This window comes from Lipophrys pholis (genome assembly GCF_963383615.2).
Source record: "Lipophrys pholis genome assembly, chromosome: 14".
NCBI lineage: Eukaryota > Metazoa > Chordata > Actinopteri > Blenniiformes > Blenniidae > Lipophrys > Lipophrys pholis.
Window position 1 is genome coordinate 13,091,873 of NC_137633.1, and position 20,821 is coordinate 13,112,693.

Sequence of the window (20,821 nt, forward strand, 5' to 3'; positions counted from 1 at the left end):
CTGTAGTGCATGAGTCTAATGATTGTTATTTGTTGTTAGTGTAGAACCACACACACACACACACACACACACACACACACACACACACACACACACACACACACACACACACACACAGACACACACACACACACACACACACACACACACACACACACACACACACACACACACACACCACTCAATTTGGCCATTTGGGACGCGGTCGGTCAGGAGCGATTTCACGCTTCAGGTCCCATCTACTACAGAGACACTAAGTGAAGCCTGCCTGTAATACTCCAGCATTCCCTATAATAAAGGAAGAAGTACTACAAGAATCCACAGCGTCGCTTGTGTGTCCTGACCGACACCCAGAGGCGAACGTCAACAATCCACCAGCCATAATCTCCGTGGGTCCTCACCCACAGACAGTATTAATTCATCATTAACTTCAAACGTACAATGGAAAAACTGCTATTCTACTACAAGCAATTGATCAGCTGGCAAAGTGGGTGACCTTTCAGTTGAAAGTTTGTTGCACCAAGAGTGCAACCCTGCAGCTCTGGAGCCACATGTGGCTCTTTGGTCCCTCTGTATTGGCTCCCTATAACTTTCACAAAAGGGGTAAAAGACAGTCAAATTATCTCCACTGTAAAAAAAAAAAAAAAAGTAAAACTGCCAAAATGGTGAACATGACCAACAGCTAAAACAACTGAAAAAAGTTTGAGGAAAAACAGTTAAAATAGTTTGAATGACCAACAAAAAGCGAAAAGGTCGAAATGTCTAAAACTGTCAGACTTCAATGTCGGGTAAAACTTACTAAAATCTTTAGTCGTCTACGAGTGTTTTGTCCTAATTTTAAAAGATCAAACATATCAAATACCAGTGTTTTGGTCATAATGGCACAGACCTGCAGCGAACCCTTCTGTAGATCACCTTTTAAATAGTTTATAAACTGACAGAGAAACAGCAAAGCTCATCACATCAGCTGTGCTGAGATCAGCTGATGGACGGTATAGAAATTAAAACAGCGTGCTGAGATTAGATTATTTCCTGCACAACAACGTCAGTCTTTAAATAAGCGAGTGTGACCGATGCCGGCGAGGTGTGTATGAAATACTGCGTGTTTCTGATGCGCCATGTGCATGAAAAATACACAACTCGCCTGTCAAATTGCAATCCTGTCTTTCTTTATTCCAGCCATCACCGTCACATATCGACAACGTCGGTGAGGTTTTTTTTTATTTTAAATACGAGACTTTGACATTTCAGGGCTGTTAAATTAAAAACTGAGACGGTAACAGGAGGTAATGGACAAAGAATTGAAGGTTTTTCTTGTTAGAATGAACTTTCAAGGCTTCTTCAGGGTCTGATGGCAGACTTCAGCTTTGGGAAGAGTCGGAGAGCGTTTTGCGTGGTCACCTCCATCACCGTTTCCAGAGACACTCCTTTAATCTTGCTGATGTACTCAGCAGAGATGCAGATGTTTTTTGGCTCATTTCTCACCTGCACAAACAGAACCCAAGAAAAAAAAGAAAGAAGGCGTGACAACTTTCGTCTGAGAGCGGTTTTCTCTCTTTTTTTTTTCATTTAGAAAAACATTCAAATAAAAAAAAAAAAAGTAAACTCCAAAGAAATAATTGACCTGCTTTTCTGGGCCGAGTGCAGGTGAATCAGTTTCCAGACAGATGTTCTCCAACGGCAACTGTTTCACAAGTTTCTGCTTCTTGGAAGAAAACGGCAGAAAGAAAGCCTCCATCAATCATTAACAATCAACGTGATGAAAGTCAACTAATGAACACACAAGTCACACATACCAGCCGTGCTCCCCGAGAAGTGTAAATACGCACGGAACACATTGACACGCACACACAGAACTGTCGCGGCGAGGCGCTCGGCCGTACCTGCTCGCTGCGCACAATGGAGGGGGGGATTGAAAAGAAATATCCGGCCTTCACGCCCTCCATGGCAACGGACGGCTTCCCGTCGAAAGCGTGGAGAAGGGCCTTTTCGACACCTGGTGGCACGGCAGAGTGGGAATGCAGCCGGCGACTGGAACACTAAGCAGGTGGTCGACATGCAACCGGCAGAGGAGGGAGCTCACCTTGCTCCTTCAGGAGGTGGATGGTGGGCCGTCCTGCAGACCTCGAGTGGACATTTCTACACATAAAAACACAAACATTAAAAAAAGAACTGATTTATTTCGCCAACCCAGTGTGACCGCACTTTGTGTAATGCTTCAGGTTTTTACAGCGACGATAAGAAGTATTTACCCCAATGGATGTTTCACCCTTCGGTTTTAAACACAGAAATCTGTTCAATAGAAATGTTATTTTTGAGAAGATTATCGCAATGAATAATGCCAAGTATTGTCAATTATTTAATTACATCAACCTTGATTTCGTGTTTAAAAGAGGAAACCATCACAATCGGTCGATTGATAAGAATTAGTTCACTGACCATGTTTAGGTCTATTTGTGGAGTTTACATTTTCTTATTTTTTTTTAATTTAACTTAGAGGTCTATATTGAACTCTGAAGTACAAGAACGGAACATCAATGCCATTGAACATGAATGACCTGAAACTGAACCAAACTGGCTAAAGTCCAAGAGAACAAGATTGCAAAAATTTAAAAATGGGAAATAAAAATAAAACCAAACTCGTGTCTGTTGAAGCGAGAGGTTGAGTCGTGTGTCATGCTACTGATTTTAAAGCTTTTTAACAAATCCGTTCATCCTACGTGTCCTTCTAAAAGCCGCAGGTGGAACATCCTGAGCAGATTAGCAGGAACACACACACGCTCACTCAATTCCTTTAGAGTCATCAAGCATGTTTTTGAACTCCCGTAGAAAAACCATTCACTATACGAACACGCAAACTCCACATAGAAAGGCTCCCGAGTTCCGACTCAAACCTTCTTGACATGAGGAGAGCGATTCCCACGACACCGTCCTTTATTAACACAGCAGACAGATTTCTTTTATGAGCAAGTCATTTGTTGACAGTGCATAAAAGCCTCAATCACTGCGAAACCACTGAATTCCAGGAGGATGTGGTTTCTTTTAATTGGAAAATAGGTCATTTGTTTCAGTTCAGTAGTAAGAAATGGTGAAGAACCGCAGTGCGGGCGACCTCTGTGAGAGTGACACACTTTCTACCCAGTTATCTTCTATCGACACGTGTTGACGTACAAGCGCCTCTCGCCATCAGACTATCTGACGTCTGTTTGGTCGTATCCAGCTTTATCAATAGACCGGAGCTTATCGTGAAAAGAAACATCAATGTGGAAATGTGCTTTTGTTTGCCTCGGCTTCCAGTTGATTTCATTATCTTTGTTTGGATAGTTTGTTGGCGAGCAGGAGCACGCGGTGATCAGTGATGGTGCATCACAGCAAGAAGGAAGGCCTTTCTGCGTGGAGCTTTCGGCTGGACACGGGTCCTCACATGTCCGGGGCATAAAAAGACTAAACGAAGGACATGTTGATATTCAGTGCGATGCGACAGGTTGTCATCTTCAGTATTACTGCTTAGTGAACAACTACTCCGTAATAAGTGTCATGACAGGGTGTAGGAAGAATAATATGTTTTAATCCAAACTAAATATCGTCTTTGAGCCGGCAGACTGTGGCAGCAGGATGATTATCTTCCCTAAAGGCACGTGCGTCCACATGACCCCACTCAAATTAACCTTTCACATCTACATGCCGTTTCACAAAGCCGCTCTAAAGCGGCACAAAACGGTCAAACCACACGACGCATCGTCGTTCATGTTTCATGGTGAAATGTGTCACTAAAGGAGAATAGGGGGACTCAAACGTTTGTCAGGATTTGCAACCTCACAATTAAATCCCGCACAATGATTTATTAAATTCAGAATAAACAAGTTGAGTTGGTGTCGCTTGGAGGGAAACTCACAGCGGGAGATCCAGCTCCTTGGCTATCTGCGCCTGACGGATGAGGACGTGCCGCTGATTCTCTTTGTCTGTGTCGTTGCTCACATATCTGGGCGTGAAATCCAAACCAACCTGGGACAGAAACATGTCAAACTTTAAATGGACTTCAGGTAATGAAGGAAAAGGTCACCGAGGTTGAAGATGCTATGTATTCACCTCCCCGATGGCGACAAGTTGGTCTTTGTATTTCTCGATGATTGGGAGGGCGGCATCAAGATCCTGGAAAACAGACAGATTAAACTGAAATAGTTTTCATTCGCTTCCTGATCATTTTTTTGAATCTCTCTGTAATTTTGGGCCGTTTGGGGACTTTTACATGTGTTTTGGAGTCATTCAGCAGCAACATGATACAATGAGTCACTTTTCACCACAGGGAGCAACGACAGTAATTAATTTTATAAATAAATATATATTAAGTCTTTCTGTCTAATAATGTCTGTGAGGTTTGCAGCATCTTCCTCTTTAGTCTGATTCAAAGCAGACTAGACATTAGAGGGGGTCACTGCACCATCTAGTGGTAAAATTCATCGTCACAACAAACTACTTTCAGAACACATGTCCGTAGTATAGATGTTATTACTGCTGTTTCATCATATTCTGGTCATTTTTTGAAGTTTCTTTTTATGCTTCAAACCTAAAGATTGTTGTAGCCTATGAGCTCATTTCCAAATATGAACTAATTATTGCTTTTTCAGGTTGTAGAAGGAAAGTCATTTCAAGCACTTTTTCACCTGGTTTCAATTATGTTTAATCTGCAATCCGTGCAAAACTAAATCAAGTGATGCAAAATGTACACAGATGGATTTGATAAACCAAGTTCCCAAGACAGTGTGAGTCATGACTTTCTTTCAAATAAATTAGGGGGAAAAGATTTCTGTAAATCCTTGTAGTGGAAATGGTCTGACACAATTTGGCCCACTAGGAAGGCAAAACATGTAGAGGAAAGAAAGGCAGAACTTCATTGAGGAATAAATGAATGTCTTGCGTACTGAAAACAAAGCTGGAAAATACCAAGTTCATAGGTGGATCCCAGCTGTCAGAGGTCCTTGGACTGGAAGCAGATATAGATAGATAAAACACTGTCATGATATTTACATTACTGCTCTGGGATTTCATTAAGAGCTCCATTCAGGAGGCACCAAAATGGATATTCTGCCTCTTCTTTACACTCTCTCCTGCCTCCTCTACTGTGACACCCACCATCTCCATTCATTTCTAACATAAATTGTCTAAAATATCCATCAACTCTTCTCGGTAGATCTGCAAACCATCTCAAACTCGCTATTAACGTAGAATCTTTAGAAGAGGAAAATCTTTGGTGGTTACTAGTGACCCATCCCTTCCAACAGAAGGCTTCCTACCTGGGTCAGAGCTCCTCTCTGCTGCTCTGGGGAGACTGCTTGAACTGGGTGGACTCCTAAACAGGGGAAAATAAAACCTGGAAATCTGTGGGGGGGAAAAAGAAACCATAACAAACATGCTAAACAGAATGTACTTACCATTATAGTGCTAATAGTTACCTCTGTGACAGCTCAATAATCTTGTCAAATTCTCCGGCATGCTCGGCCACTGCTAACAACGCCAATAGTCCGGCCTGGATGGAAATATTGAGGAAGGTTACTTTAAAAAAAAAAGAAAAAAAAAAAGCACAAAGTAGATGTGACAACCTGATTCAGCTTTTGGATGTCTCACCTTTTTTGCATTGTCAATCACCTCATTTATATCCTGACAACACAAAAGTAAATAAGTTCACGAGTCGTTAAGAGACTGAAAAATACTGTGATGGTTTTAAACTTCAAGCAGCTGGCTCAAACCTTGTCAAAATCCCCTGCAGAGATGTGACAGTGACAGTCGACGTATCCCGACATGTGGACGACTCGGTGTTTCAGATTAAGTGGTTTCCCTGTTAACTGGCAACCGACGTCCTCTCGCGCCCCCGCTCATAAGAGTAGAGGTTAATAAGCCTCCCGAAATCCGTAGCTGTCCCGGCAAACAGTGTTTGACCGCATTAACAATAAAATGTAAGAGTCGTTTGGGAGTTTCTATCTTTGTTTAACGATGCTGACGGGAATCGGTCACCAGTTAAGAGGGGAAACCACTAATTCCGAAACACCAATCCTCTAGATCAAAACATACATGCTTCCTGTTTGGAAAGCCTACTGCACATGCGCATTGAGACGTACTGACCCTGATTGGCAGAATGTAAAAATTCAGGGCCAATCAGAGACAGAACCAGGAAGCTATTTCCTTGTTTTGGGTTGTCACGTGGTTTATTTGCTTCGCCACCTTGTCTTGTTATTCATTCTTCACCGTTTTGTGGTTTGCCTTCCAATATACGCCTTCCCATGTGATAACCAACACGTTTAACCGGATTATTTCCCACACACCGACTGATTCTGCTCTGAAATGGGGTCGAGGAATGTGATTTCCGCACTTTTCACGCTGTTCCTGTTGACGGTCGCGGTCAGCGAAGGAAAATATGAACCCAACTGGGAATCTATTGACTCCAGGCCACTGCCCGTGTGGTACGATCAGGCCAAGTTTGGCATCTTCATACACTGGGGTGTGTTTTCTGTCCCGAGCTTTGGCAGCGAGTGGTTCTGGTGAGCGCTTCCTCTTTCATACGATCAATGCATCCTAACCTTAAAGACTTTTAAACAATAAGGGCTGAGATCAGTTTTAATATATCATGTTGTGTGTGTCCATTGTATTCTCTGCCAGGTTTAAATGTATTTGTGGTTATAAGCAATCACGTTAGTGTGTGGTCATTATGAGTCTATTTCGATTTACATTGTGCCTCTCTTGGAGGACGTTACATCATTGACTGGTAGGTAAACTGTAGTTATTCCGAATATCTGAGTGATCGTTATGCATCTCCATGTTCAGTTGCCTTGTGATAATGTGGCCTCTATTCAAATTCAGTTATAGTAGCACAAAGGGGAGAGAATTATCCATAAAATTAAAAAAATCAGGTTTTGGATTTCGCATGTAAATGTATGATGAAGTTTTCTGGTGTTTGCAGGTTTTGATAACACTTTTTGTGACCGGGTGGTTATTGAAGATTATAAAAGTTTGAAAAATTGAACAAAGATAAGATAAATACAATCAGATGTTTATGAAGCTGAAATCTCAACACTTTCTGTTTCAGGTTCTACTGGCAGAAGAGCAAACTAAAGTCTTATGTTGACTTCATGCAGAAGAATTATCCTCCAGATTTCCGGTATCAGGACTTTGCACCACAGTTCACAGCCGAGTTTTTTGACGCTAAGGAGTGGACTGACATCTTTAAATCATCAGGAGCAAAATACATCGTCCTGACTACAAAACATCATGAAGGTACATAATGAATTAAAATGCACAGTTGTTGTCAAAAAAAATAAGGACCTCTCGAAAATATGGGAACCTTATAAAGTGGGTGCATGTGTCAGTAACGGCTGAGACTTTGAAGTGAGCTGCACTCTTTCTGTTGGTCTACTTCTCAGGCTTCACACTCTGGGGCTCGAAAAACTCCTGGAACTGGAACGCAGTGGACATCGGGCCAAAACGAGACTTGGTGGATGAAATGGCGAGTGCCCTGCGGGCTCACAGTGACCTTCACCTCGGCCTGTATCACTCGCTCTTTGAGTGGTTTAACCCGCTCTTTGAAGTGGACGCTGCCAACGCTTTCACCACAAATTACTTTCCCATCGCCAAGACCCTGCCTGAGCTGTACGAGCTTGTTGTCAAATACAAACCAGACGTGCTGTGGTCCGACGGGGACGGCGACGCACCTGACACCTACTGGAACAGCACAGCCTTCTTGGCTTGGCTTTATAATGACAGGTAAGCTTAAAAGCAATTTAAAAAAAAATAAAAAAATCAGTTTTCCCGTCATGGTTCCCAGAACTCAGTCTACCAAACTTCAGTGTAAAGGTATTGTACCTTTCTAAGAAGTGAAATGTAATTATACTTGCTCCCTCTAACAAAAATAAATAATAGATTGTATACAGGTACACACTTCCATCCGACCCAGCCATCTCCATGTTCTCCTTCACTACATCTCTTCTCTTTCTGCCTCTTGTAAACTTTCCTCCCTGCTGCCATCGTCACCCCGTCACAGTGAAATCTTTATTTCTTCACAGTCCGGTTCGAGACACGGTGGTGACTAATGACCGCTGGGGCCTGCACAGCATCTGCAAACACGGCGGATTTTACACCTGCTCTGACCGCTACCAGCCGGGTCACCTGCTCAAACACAAGTGGGAAAACTGCATGACCATCGACAAGCAGTCCTGGGGCTACAGACGTAATGCGCCTCTCAGTGACTACCTCACCATCGAGACGCTTGTGGCGGTGAGCTGACATTCTCATTGAAGCCCAGCTCCTCAGGATGTGATGATTAATTCAGTTCCTTTGCGATGTGAAAATGCAAAGCTATGCTGGAGTATTTCTGCTACTGTCAGTTAATGGGCAAATTATAATTAGGCAACAGATTTTACAGGATTCTAATTTACTATAACTGATGCGAAGAATGAATTTAAATATTTATTAGTAAATCTCAATATATGGGATTATTCTGTTTTTCTCAATGTCTGACTGATCATCCTTGTCTGTCTCAGAATTTGATAACTTGATTGAATTTTTAAAGGATTATTAAGCTTTAAAAACGGCAGCAGTCGTTATAAGTGCGCCGCGTGCTGGTGAACAAGATGCAGCTGAGACTTGAGAAAGACATACAGATAATGGCAAAAAAGGGTTAAAATTAAACTGTGTTGAAGACAGAAAAACAACATTACTCAAAGATTATATTTCTTTTGATATTTTCATTTACTGTAAGAACAGGAAACATATATCCAATCCATTATATAACCTCTTTTCTCATAGATTATTCCACAATGAGCTTTTTCTATTGCAATCTTGAGTTTTGAGTTGTCAAGAAATGGTCAAACATGCTCGGAAACATTTTTCCGAGCTGAAATTAACACTTGAAAAATTTCTAGCACCCTCCCCCAAAACCCAGTAAATGGTTTTATTAAAGCAGTTCGAGGTTCTGAGTTGCCATCATTACCCTCCAGCTTGTAAACACACATTTAACACAGTGTGTGTTTGTGCGTTTCAGACTCTGGCGGAGACGGTGTCGTGTGGAGGAAACCTGCTGGTGAACGTCGGCCCGACACGCGACGGACGAATCATGCCGATCCTGGAGGAGCGTCTGAGGCAGATGGGTCAGTGGCTGCGTGTCAACGGGGAAGCCATCTACAACACGACGGCGTGGCGAGCCCAAAATGACACTGTGACTCCAAAAGTGTGGTGGGTACTTATGAAGTTCTAATCTTTAATTGAATCCTGCTGAGCCTTCAGAGGCCATTCTGAATGATATTTCTTGAGGTGCGACGTGTTTTTTCCACGGTTGCTCATTTCTTGATTTAATTATTGTTCTATGCCGAAGATCTTATATTAACGTATCACTTCTTTCGCCAAAGTTTGTGTCACCTTTTACATTTCTTCTGGTGGTGCATGTTGTCTAAATGTCATTTTTTTTAAGTAGATTTATAAAACACACATTGAAATACTTTAGAATTTTAACCCAAGAGATAATATATTTAGACTTTCTTTTCCATGTTTTGGTCTTCAGTCAACAGCTATATGCCATTTATATTTCCCCAAATCTCTTGGAAAGTGTGAAAATGACTAAAATCAGTCACATTTCAACACTTTTTGCTAATAAATGGGATCATTCCGTGTAAACCATGTTCTAATGTGCCAGCCAGAACCAAGGAGCCCGAGCATTACAAAGGGAAAGAAAGGTGGTTGAAGTGATGCTGAATGTGCTGCAGTTATTCAAGCTGCTGTGAAAGATGTCTTTTCTTTGTTTCTCTTGTGTGAAGCCATCATGTCAGTGTGTTCATTCATGGGTCTAATGTTCAACAGGTACACTTCCAAGCCACAGGAAAAGGCCGTCTTTGCCATTGTACTTGAGTGGCCAAATAATGGATCAGTAATACTCAGTGAACCAGTCACACAAGGACAGACAAAGGTAAGACTGGACCACCAAAGCCCAGGAAAGACTGATGGGCTTATAGATCATTTCAAATTTATATTTGGTTACTGCCACTGATGTGATTTGTTGTTAAAGAAGTGTTTTAATTTCTTCAATTTAGCACTGCCTGTATGTTTATATGCATATCTGATATTCTGCTGGTATTTGCCAGTAACGGCAGTTGAAATGACACATTTACTGATACACAACAGGCTCAGTAAAGTCGACTGTCTATTTTAAATCCTTGAAAACTTCAATGCAAAGACTCCTCGCACTAAATTCAGGGAAACTTTCTATAATTATTAGAGGATGAAGATAATTTTACTTTCTTAAAAAATAAAAAAAAATGACATAAGCTATATTGTAGAACCATAGGCGTAACATACGTGACAGGCTATTTATTATGACTGGCCTCTTGAAACCTTCAAACTAACACACTTGGAAATATATTTTTTGTGTGGTTCCCATGGGAGGTTAACTATTATATTTTTACGGTGAGAAATATTAATATTTCCATATTCAATCAAAACATACTACTTGGTTAGAGAGCGCAATATCTGTGAGGTGAGAGAAAAAATTCAGATTGAAGACTCATGAATGCATCTCACTTCAGATATATGACCACGTGTTGATTTGTTAAGGGTTTGCACTCTCACTTGAACTTTTGGGGGGCGTAAAACATGATTATGACCCTGACATTGCACCCAAAAGCAGCCATTTGCTCGCTTTCTATTGCACATCTCTGATACACAAAGCACCGTGTTGTTCCAATAACACTGTCTGTCGTCCTGATATTCCTTAATTCATGTGTTAATACTAAATTAATATGTACAGGTCAATACATGAATCAAGCTGGGTGTTTCTTAAGATAAATAATGAGTTAATTTTACACCACTCGGTCATTGCAGCTGTAGTCTCACTGAAACCTGATCATGACCGCAGTCAGGAAAGAAAAAAAACCCTCTTTAATTAAAGGTTCAACATATCAGCGAACTGACGGAACCCTGCAAGAATGTTGAGTGTTGCAGAACGAGGCTGTCTGGTTGTTCGTTGAGAGGCACGTCAACTTCACTCGTGCTTCTTTTGTTTTAAAAAAAACCAACAAAAAAACAAAACTAGGTGGAGCTTCTTGGTCACGGGTCTCTGCAGTGGGAGCCTGTGAAGCCCAGCGGACTGCGGGTGCTGCTGCCTCCGCTGTCCTTCAGCCAGATGCCGTGCCAGTGGGCCTGGACACTGAGGCTGACAGGTGCCACTTAGAGGAACGCCGCAGCACTTGAAGAGCAGACGACAGAGGAGCGGCGCAGTCGCTGTTCCCAGATGTTTGAATCACAAACGACGCGGCGTGAATCTGCATTAAAAGTCCAAGGACGCAGCCTATAACTTGCACTATGGTTGTATAAAGTGATCTTTAGAAATATGTGTGCGCAGGGAATCATATTAAACACACGATTACTGTTTTTGCACGAAGCAGTTTTACTAGTGAAGGATTCATGCTGGAGCTCGGGTGCAAGCGAGAAGCTGTGAAAACCTTGCTACAGGGGGGTGTGTAGATGTGACATTTGAGAACTCTGTGGTTGATTTATTCTGAATGAAATTGCAAAATCTTTGCTCTTTTATTTTTTTTTTCCTTCAGATGTTTCATTTGTCACAGTGTTCAAATAAAGGAAGAAAAGTTAATTTTTTTACAAGAGTTTGTTTGCTTCTCTGCCGAACACATTGGCTTAATCAAAAAGTAAAGTTAGTTGAAAACATGCTGAGTGGTGGGCCGAGCCGGGTATATGTCTGAAGTTGAATCTTTTTTGTCTGTTCGTATTGTGTCTCTTGCTTTGGCTATTCTGTTCAGGATGATTTTTTAATTTTTTTTTTTACATATTAATGCATCTTTTAATGGCCTTTGTTACCACAATAACTTTGTGAATAAAAAAAAATGTTACATGTGTTTTCATCATGAAAATGTCATGTACATGTAAAATGACATTTGTGCTTTTCATTTCATTCTTAGTAAAAGATTATTATTATTATTTTTTTTACACTTTTCTAAACTAAAATTTCAGGTGGAGTAAAAAAATAAAAAAATGTCTTGAACTGGGAATGTTAATGATGATGGATGAAGCAGAGATACTGTACACACAATAGGTTTACTAACAAACTCATGCTCAACTTTCTCTTATTCTTATTCATAGGTCCAGTTGTAAACATTGAAACACTTTGAAAACAATGCTTAGTAGTTGTTTGTCCAGTCCATTCATTTATAGGAATATTCACATAAAATATAAAGTGACTTTTCTCAAAGGAAAACCTTTGAATTCTTGAAGAGAATATTTGACTGACTGCTAATGATTTGAAGCCATTTATTATTTAAAATAATTCCAGTCTGCACAGTAGTTCAGTGATTAGCAACCTTACAGTGGGAAGGTTGTGGGTTCAAGTCAGGGTCCAAACTTTTTAGTAAGTTTCTGCATGTTCTCCCTGTGAATGTGTCTTTTTATTCCTCGGGTACTCCCGGTTTCCCCCAACAGTACAAAACCATGTATTTGAGGCTCGCTAAATTGTCTGATGGAAAAAGGGTCTGTTTACCAGTTGTTGGCAGTGAAAACAGTTTTCAATACTTATTGATTGTGAATCACACGTTTGTTCCCTTAAATACGATTTTAGTTGTTTTATCATCTGTTTTATCTGTAAGAGGTGTAATACTAACCGCAATGTTAATTAATATTACTTTATTCAATGATCTAAAATTAATTATGAATCTAAGTCTGGACTGGGAATGTTTAATCTGCTGCTACCAGAGTCACATACCAGGGAGACTAAATCATTTCTGATGCTATCAGGTTGACTTCGGCATCCTGATCGTGGCTGAATCATCTCAGTTATTGCAGCCCTCTGGCGCCCCCTGCTGCCCACATCTGTAACGCCACTCGAGTCGCCTGGGGACATTTTAAAGCACCCTGACGATGCAAAGTTGATCTCCTTGCACCCCTGCCGTGCACAGATGACCCGATGAGACAGCCCCGGGAGCGTCGCTGTGAGGAGGCCCCCTGCGCCCCGACCGGTAAGCCCGCCACTCGGTGCGCCTCCGCGCCGCGCAACGTATACGAAGCGCCGCGCCGCGCCGTGCCGTGCCGCGCCGCGCCGCTCCCATGGAGCTTCTCCTCCGCCGACCCGCTGCGGGCTGGAGGTGTATTTTGTCACCTGAGATGGAGAGTCCGGAGCAAGGCAGGTCTCTGTTGTGTCTGCTCTCCGTTGCACGCCTTTAAGGTGGGAGGTCCCTGCTCTGCAAATGTTCCATGACGCGCCGATGGGGGGTTTGCAAGGGGTTTTTTCACGTCGATGCATTTCCCCCTCCAATTCACAAGGCAGGTCTATCCCCACCCCGGGTCCCCTGCACAACAGCTGATCGCCCCCAGAACAAACAAACAAATGAACAAACAAACGGGAACGCGGCGAGGATACAAATCATGTGTGAGGAGATCTGCAGAGAGGACCAGCCCCACATTTGATTCACAGCCATTGTTTAAAAAAAAATAAAAAAAATAAAATCAGTTTAGAAGTGAGGGGAAATTACGTTTTAACCTGTCAGATGTGGGGATGTGGTTTTTGATAGTAGGGCTATAATGTGATCCTAAGGCAAAGGATATCAGTGCATACTCGAGATTCACTCAATCATTTGGTGATGGATGAAATACTAAAACTTAATATGCAGCACTTTTTCTTCATAGTTGAGCCGTCATGTTTATGTCGATGGTTTCGTGCTGTCTAGACATTCCTGCATTAAATACTGGGCTTATTGCCATCTAAGCTTTCCCTTGCAGGAAATTTAACTTGGTATCTTGATGTATACATATTAAACCCACTCACTGTAGTGAAAACAGTGGCCACTGCTTGGGTATACTTCACTGCATCAATTAGGTTGAGCAGTGGTGTTAAACTGCGTTTAGAACTGTTACTGATATTCTGGCAGGATCTCTCAATATATAATACTTTATCAGTCATCACCTCTGGAATCTACTATTTAAAAAAATGAATATATATAATTTATATTGTCTTTATAAAAGCAAAACATGTACACAGCTTTTTCAAAGCTTTTGTACTGAATGGATACTGGATCAAAAAAAGATCATTGTCCCTTTGACGCCCCAATATGCTGTTGAGAAATTGTTCAGTTTATTGTCTCAGTCAACAATACCAAAAACAATCAATCAAAGTTGATCACTTGTACTCATCATTCATCGCTAAATTTGTACAAAATAAGTTTTCTAAAACCTTATCCCAGACTTTTTCCCTTTTAAAATGAATTGAGTTCTAATTATGGGTGTTTTAACAAGAAACGTTACATTCATACAAAAAACAAAAAAAGAACTTTGTTTGATATTTAAAAAAAACTAACTATTATAATTCTTTTCATCATCTATGCATTAATGCTAATTGAATGTGTGAAAATTGTGTGACTTAATGAGTGTAGCTGTGAACGACCACATGCAGTAGTATTGGATCAGAATGCGGGTCGACGCGGCTGAAGCCTCTTTTCTTCTTCTCATTTCTGTCGTCTCTCTGCTGCAATCGGCGCAGTAATTATATATGTAGACAGGAACTGGGAAACTGTTACAGACGTTGGCTTGGTTACCATGGAAACACACAATCATGTCAGATTATTTTCAGGTACCGCTGTGATAATGGTACAAGTACGTCTGGTTGGAGAGGCCGACTCCAAAAGCGACGGATAAATGAAACTCGCGGACGATGATCATCGATCCCCCCAAAAATATAGAATAATAATAAAGAGGGGAAGTGATGCAGGTGGAGTTTTCTGAATGAAGCCATGCATGGAGTGAGAAGTGCAGGATGTATCAGCTGTTTGTTCAACCTGCAGGGCTCAGTGTCCCCTGTAAGTGATATCTCAGTCAGCTGTATGTCCGCCACTACAGCCAGCGGGGAGGAAAACCTCATTCCTTCCATTCATAAACATTCCCCCACTCACTCACCCCCCCGCCCACCCCCGCACACCCCCTCCCATCTATTTTAATATCATTAGAAGCCTGCTAGTAGTCGCTTGCATGTGTGGCATTCAATCACATGTAAATTTGTGGCAGATTTGAGCCGGTCAGCAGGGCTGCGGTGCAGCTTTAGATAGTGAAAATGCCAAGCAGTGTGGAACATCCTGGGGGACAGACCATTATATTTATAGAGACGGGCGACTTGACCTTCACTGCACATTGAGTATCAGCCATTTTAGTGCCGCTCCTCTAGATACTGAATACAGCATAATGGATCTCAGCTGCAGTGCAGTTAGTTAGCTTCAACTTCATCTTTGGCTTGTTAGAGGCAACATCTAATAATAGCTCTCCGCAATTCCATACTGTGTGGAGGAACTCTGTCAATACACAGACTGCATTCACGGCTTCGCTGCCACATGGGCAAGTTGCTGTTTTCAAAAGGAAATGCAGTGTGAAATTACTGGGGGTTTATTTTCGTTGTTTGTTTGTTTGTTTGTTTTTGTACAGGAAATTTAAAAAAAAAAGCTCAAGTATAGATTTTGAATTCCGAGATGAAGTTCAGCTGGAAGTGGTTACATAAGCTTAAAAGCTTTTGTTGTGCTTTGTGCAGGCTTTACATTAAGAGAAGGGGGCCTCTGTTGAGTGTGTCTCAGCCACAGTAAGCACAGCTGGTGCAAACCCCAAAGCCAAGGACTCCTATTCATAGAGAGCCCCAGTTGTTCTCACCCAAAGGCAGCAGGGTGAACCCGAGGAGGAATCAAATGGTCAAAGGCAGCCAAGTATTTATAGTTGTGTGAATTATATTGTGTTGAAAGGCCAAAGTTGCACATAAAACATTCATCATAAATCAGCTTCAGATCAGTAAAAGACTGTTGTTGAGTTGGGGAAACGTGATTTAGGGAGATAATACATTATATCAGATGCTTTTATGCTGGTTTTGAAAACTCATCTGGCTTACCTGAGGATTTATGGGATTTTCCTCATACAATTCACACCATATTAATCATTTTCAAATCATACATCACTACTGATATGCACAATTTGAATCAATATTCTAAACATCTGTGGTTTTATTTTATGTCACTGATTTATTCTTTCAAAACAAAATAATTCTGCCTTGTCTATATTTGTTTAACAGAGTATTTTTTTTAAATTAAATTTCATAGTTTGTCTGAGAATATTATGAATGTAGCTCTTTTTCTACATGTAAAATAAGTCTAATGCTTTACATGTACAGTGAAAACTAGCAGCAGTAGTTTGTGAGAATACTTTGTACTTTTACTTGAATATATACAAACAACTGTATTTTAACTTTCAAGCAATGTAACAGTTGATTCTTTTTTGAAGTTCTCCAAATAAATGGAACAATAAAGAAAATAAAATTAGAAAAAAAGGATCCAATAACTTACAACTGAAACAATTTTTTTTTTGTATACTGAAAACAAGCACAGTTTATTCTATGTGAATAATTTAAGACATTTTATATTTAACTTGTTTTCTTATATAAGAAATGGGTGACATCTAAGCAAGTGGTACAAACTATTGCATCCAACCTTTTCATCTGCTTTTACAGGCTGATAAAACAAGGCTTTGTTTATGTAAATATATTTGAGGAGTTGACATAAACGTACACATTGAAAATGTTTTCATGTAGCAACAAACGTGTTCAGATAATGTTATCGGCAATTCGTCACCCAATGAGTTGGGAAAGTGTTGATGTATCAGGTAACGACCAAGATTACTGAAAGCATATTTAAAAAAAAATAAAAAATTTCTCTTGATATTAATTTGCAATATTAATATTAATATTTTTATGTTTTCCATTACATGTTTTAGCAGTTTGCTCCAGCAGCATTTTAGAAGATGAACAGTTTGTTGACGTTGGTAATTTTGGTAATTTTTCCTCGACTTCTGCCCTGTGGCCACCGGATACAAAATGAAAGGGGTTTTAAATTCATGACATAACCCCCCCCCCCCCCCCGCCCCCCCCCCAAAACTTTATTGTACACTTATTGTGAATTATTCATGTTCAACCGCACCTTTCTTCAATATATAAAATTCTCTACTGCACATATTGATATCACAACAACAACACATTGACAATATATTGTGCAGCCCTATTAGCTATCAGTGTAAAACTGTAAAAAAACAGATAAACAAAAAAAACTCATCACGTTGCAAGCTTTTTTAAGAAGTATTAGCATCAATTAATATTTGCTCCTATTTAAAGGTACAATATGTAAATTCTAAGTAATGCCACTTGTGTTTACTGGGTGGCAGTGGTGAGTCACTATACCATTGGAGCTTACATACTTTGACTCAGTGCACGATCTTGTGGTAGAAAGTGGTATTACAAGACAGTTTACTTTTTGTAGGTTTCTGTGCTATGTTATGATGGATATTTTTATGGTCTTATAGACTGAAGCTATTACATACTGCACTTTGTAAGGTATCTGAATAAAATATTATGGCTACATGACAGATTTTCTTCACCAATATTGGACAACTGGTCAGAGAAAATGTGTTTTTGTTTCTCATTAGAATCACAAAAACAGTAATTTGCTGATAGATGCAATCAAAATAAAAAGGTTTGAACATGAGTTAAATTCATTAGAAAGTCATAAGATTTTTAAGACTTTACATGACATTTTGTTTTCTGACTGGGTGTGTGTTCAAACGCATATATTATGAAGTAAAAAAAGCTTGCTGAGATGAAACATAGAAGCATCTTGTATTTTACTATGTTTTTCATATTCATCAGTATTCATACTGACAACCATCCTGTCATGTTTACCCATTTTTTCTGTGTAAAATATAAACCCAACATGCCTGACCGAGAAATGAGCCAAATTAACCTGAGGTGGGCTTTCTGACTACTATAGTAATTGAAACCTTTTTATTTTACACTCAGGAATGTTAGTAACTTTACCTATAGATGTAACTGAGATTGAGATGCAACATATGAAAATACAGTCTGCATCTTTAGGTTTAAACATTGTACTGAAGTATTTTGCTTCCCCAAGTTGTCGCTTTAATGCAGAAGCTGCAACAGCTTAACTCAGACATCTGATTCACACTGCGAGGTTCACAGCTGCACATAATCTTCTGTATTGTCCTCGTTTTTTTTCCCCTTTCCTGTGTTAATGACACCCTCATCAGGACTCTCTCCATTCACAAAGCAAAATCCTGTCGTGACGGGAAGAACTGGCTCTGAACAGGCTGTGGGTGTCTAAGAATCCAGAGAACACATCTAATTTTTGCAGCAGCCTCGCATCTCAGCCACACGCTGCCTTTCATTGAGCTCCTCTCAATATATCGCACTGAATAGGCTCACGCTGTAGGAAATGTACATTCAGAGCTGCAGCAGCATGTGATTAGAGTCTTTGAAAGTGCTTGTCACTTTTGTATTCCTCCTCTGCGATTACTGAGATGCTCTGTCCACCTGTGTGTAAACCTGGTGAATGAAGTGAACCCATGTTCTTATCCAGATGATGGAGCAGGTAAAAATAACAAATTTGGAAATAATGTTGGCTGGGAAGATGATGTGTGCCTGTGTGGATCCTGACAGTCGGCTCCCCACTTTGTGTGTGGACTGAGGCAGCCGCTGCTGCTGCTGCTGTGCTCTGAAACACAGTCAGAGAGAGGAAAAGCGTCCTTAAACGTGGGCTGTTGTGTAATCCCTCCCAGGGCCCCTTTGCTATTTTTGTGCCTGGGTCCGCACGTCACGGTTGGGTATTTTCTCTGGTGACTAGCTCGCATCAATAGATCTTCTAATGTACACCCGGTCGGCCAGCAGCTTCATGACTGATGGGACTTTACCTTGCTGATTTCTTGCATTATTGTTGCCCTGGCATGAGGAGAATGGAGAAACGGACTATGCAGCATGAGGAATGTCACATGTGACTGTCGATATGGGACATGGGACTATTCAAATGTCAGGTTTGTATGAGGATTATGTTTGATATCTGAATGTCAGCTGCTTGTATGAGCCGAGGTTTTTCCTCCCATCAGACCGAGGGCTTTCTGTCATTCTGATCACAGTGAGAGCTGCTGCTATGTGTTATGTTGCTGTTAGAGCACCGTGCAGGGTATTTACCATCCAGCTTCTTTGAAGCCAGTCATCTCCTAACGATATTTATGGATTTGTTGTCAGAGTGAGACTTCATGCCTGTTCCCTTTAATGGCCAACTTAAGCGTAATGATGTAATGCAGCGGGAAAACGATGGCCAGCTTTTGTTTGCTCATTGTCCTCTCTCATGTGTGGCGAGCAGTGAAGGGATGTGCCTCACAAATGCCACCGTAAAGTCATTTCTCCATACTGTACCACAGTCAGCCCACAATCGTCCATAAACCCACCTACTGCCACCCACCTGCCTGCTGTTGTTGCACGTCATTGCTGCTGCTGTGTCATATATTTCTGTATAGGTTAGTGCTTGTTGCAGGGAGGGAGAGACATTGGCAGAGAAGGGTCTTCTTCCACAAAAACATCCGAATCTAGTGAGAGACTTGTCAATAAGCCTCTGAATATGTCGGCTGCGTTCCCTCTGTATCGTGCTCAGTTCAAAGGTATGCATTGTTTCTGAGGGTCTTATCTCATTGTCACTCTGCACCCATATTCCCCCTTCCCTTCTCTTGTGACTCACAGAGGATGGAAACTAAGCAATGAGGTCAGATCGACCTTGAAAGGGAGCTCCCTACCAGGCCTCTGAATTCTTTTTTTTTTTTTTTTTTACCCCCAGGCACCCCACTTAGTTTACCTCCGTAAACCTCCCCGCTGAAACATGGATCGTTCCAATCTGAACTCCCCTCCTCCTCCTCCCCCTCCCCCTCCCCCTCCTCCTCCTCCTCCTGCTCCTATAAACCATCCTTCATATGCCTGCGTTATTTTTCTGTATCCTCCTGTGGAAGAATCCCTCAAATCTCTATGAAAGCAGAGCCGGTGGACCGTAAAGACCCTGAAAGAGGGAATGGGTATTTGCAAAATGAACGCAAAAGATGGATTATCATCCACATTGCTGCTTTCAAGCATCTCCCGGCATCTCAGGAGTCACCTTGGATTCATATCCTCTGGTTTATGCCTGAGCAGTGTGTGGTGCGCTAACAAAGAAAAAAAAGGGAGTGAGAGAAAGAGAGTCGGAGGATGTCCTAATTAAGGGGAACTCAGAGGGTTTGAACCAGATAATCTTACATAACCTCGTTAGGGAGGACACTGCATTTGATACTAGGAAGATGGAAATGACGTGCCCTCAGATACCCATCCCCACGGTATGAAGTGAAAGTGTAGTGGTGAAACCAGTTCGCTTAAACCATAGGCGTGACAATGTTTCTCGGTGGCATGTTTATGTACAGTACAGTAAGCACTCAGCAGTCAGCGTGGAAGGCAATGACACTCAGGCAGGTTGAAAGGACTTCATTCCTTGAGAGGCAAAATGTCACGATGTAACACCAGCACAGATTTAGGCAGAACATTTTTTTGTAAACAACCCCCCCCACCCCCCCCCCACCCGCCCCAAAAAATAAAGATAACACTTATCTGACATCATTGCCAAGGATTTAACAGTGCCAACTGCTTCTGCCAGCATGCATCAGCACACGTATCTCATATGCAAAAATGCAATTCTGTCACTCTCTTAAGCTGAGTTTTATAACTTGAAAGATCATTTTCATGGCGTGTAAACATCTGGCAGCATCTTTTCACTGGAGACAACATTTGAATATTCACATTGAAGTTTCCATTGAAACCTGAAGCTACATTTGCACCTATTCTTCCACAGTTGTTTGCAATGAGGAGAATGGAGCTGCTTGTGACTTGATCTCTGCATTTCGACAGACACTGTGCTGAAACAATGGCTTCATACAAACACATGGACATCAC

General features: G+C 41.2%; 2 protein-coding genes across 6 annotated transcripts; one reads left to right on the plus strand and one right to left on the minus strand.

The window, feature by feature from the left end:
• Positions 1-1,146: 1,146 nt before the first annotated feature.
• On the minus strand, positions 1,147-6,100 carry LOC308119487 (putative deoxyribonuclease TATDN3). 5 transcript variants are annotated; one of them, XM_080479513.1, is made up of 10 exons: positions 5,748-6,100; positions 5,626-5,658; positions 5,454-5,527; positions 5,295-5,379; positions 4,090-4,152; positions 3,896-4,005; positions 2,084-2,139; positions 1,884-1,996; positions 1,625-1,699; positions 1,147-1,485 (listed from the first exon to the last, which is right to left on the minus strand). In XM_080479513.1, exons 1-10 carry the CDS (start codon positions 5,799-5,801, stop codon positions 1,342-1,344), a joined length of 807 nt encoding a protein of 268 aa, XP_080335639.1. In that variant the 5' UTR covers positions 5,802-6,100; the 3' UTR covers positions 1,147-1,341. The 5 variants fall into 5 exon arrangements, with proteins under 5 accessions (XP_080335639.1, XP_080335637.1, XP_080335638.1 ...); XM_080479511.1 differs by having other exon boundaries at positions 1,625-1,705; XM_080479512.1 differs by having other exon boundaries at positions 1,149-1,485; positions 1,625-1,702.
• Positions 6,101-6,189: 89 nt separating this feature from the next.
• Positions 6,190-11,928, plus strand: fuca2 (alpha-L-fucosidase 2). Its single transcript, XM_080479516.1, has 7 exons — positions 6,190-6,536; positions 7,082-7,269; positions 7,416-7,755; positions 8,055-8,265; positions 9,032-9,222; positions 9,844-9,949; positions 11,072-11,928. Exons 1-7 carry the CDS (start codon positions 6,340-6,342, stop codon positions 11,207-11,209), a joined length of 1,371 nt encoding a protein of 456 aa, XP_080335642.1. The 5' UTR covers positions 6,190-6,339; the 3' UTR covers positions 11,210-11,928.
• Positions 11,929-20,821: the final 8,893 nt, after the last annotated feature.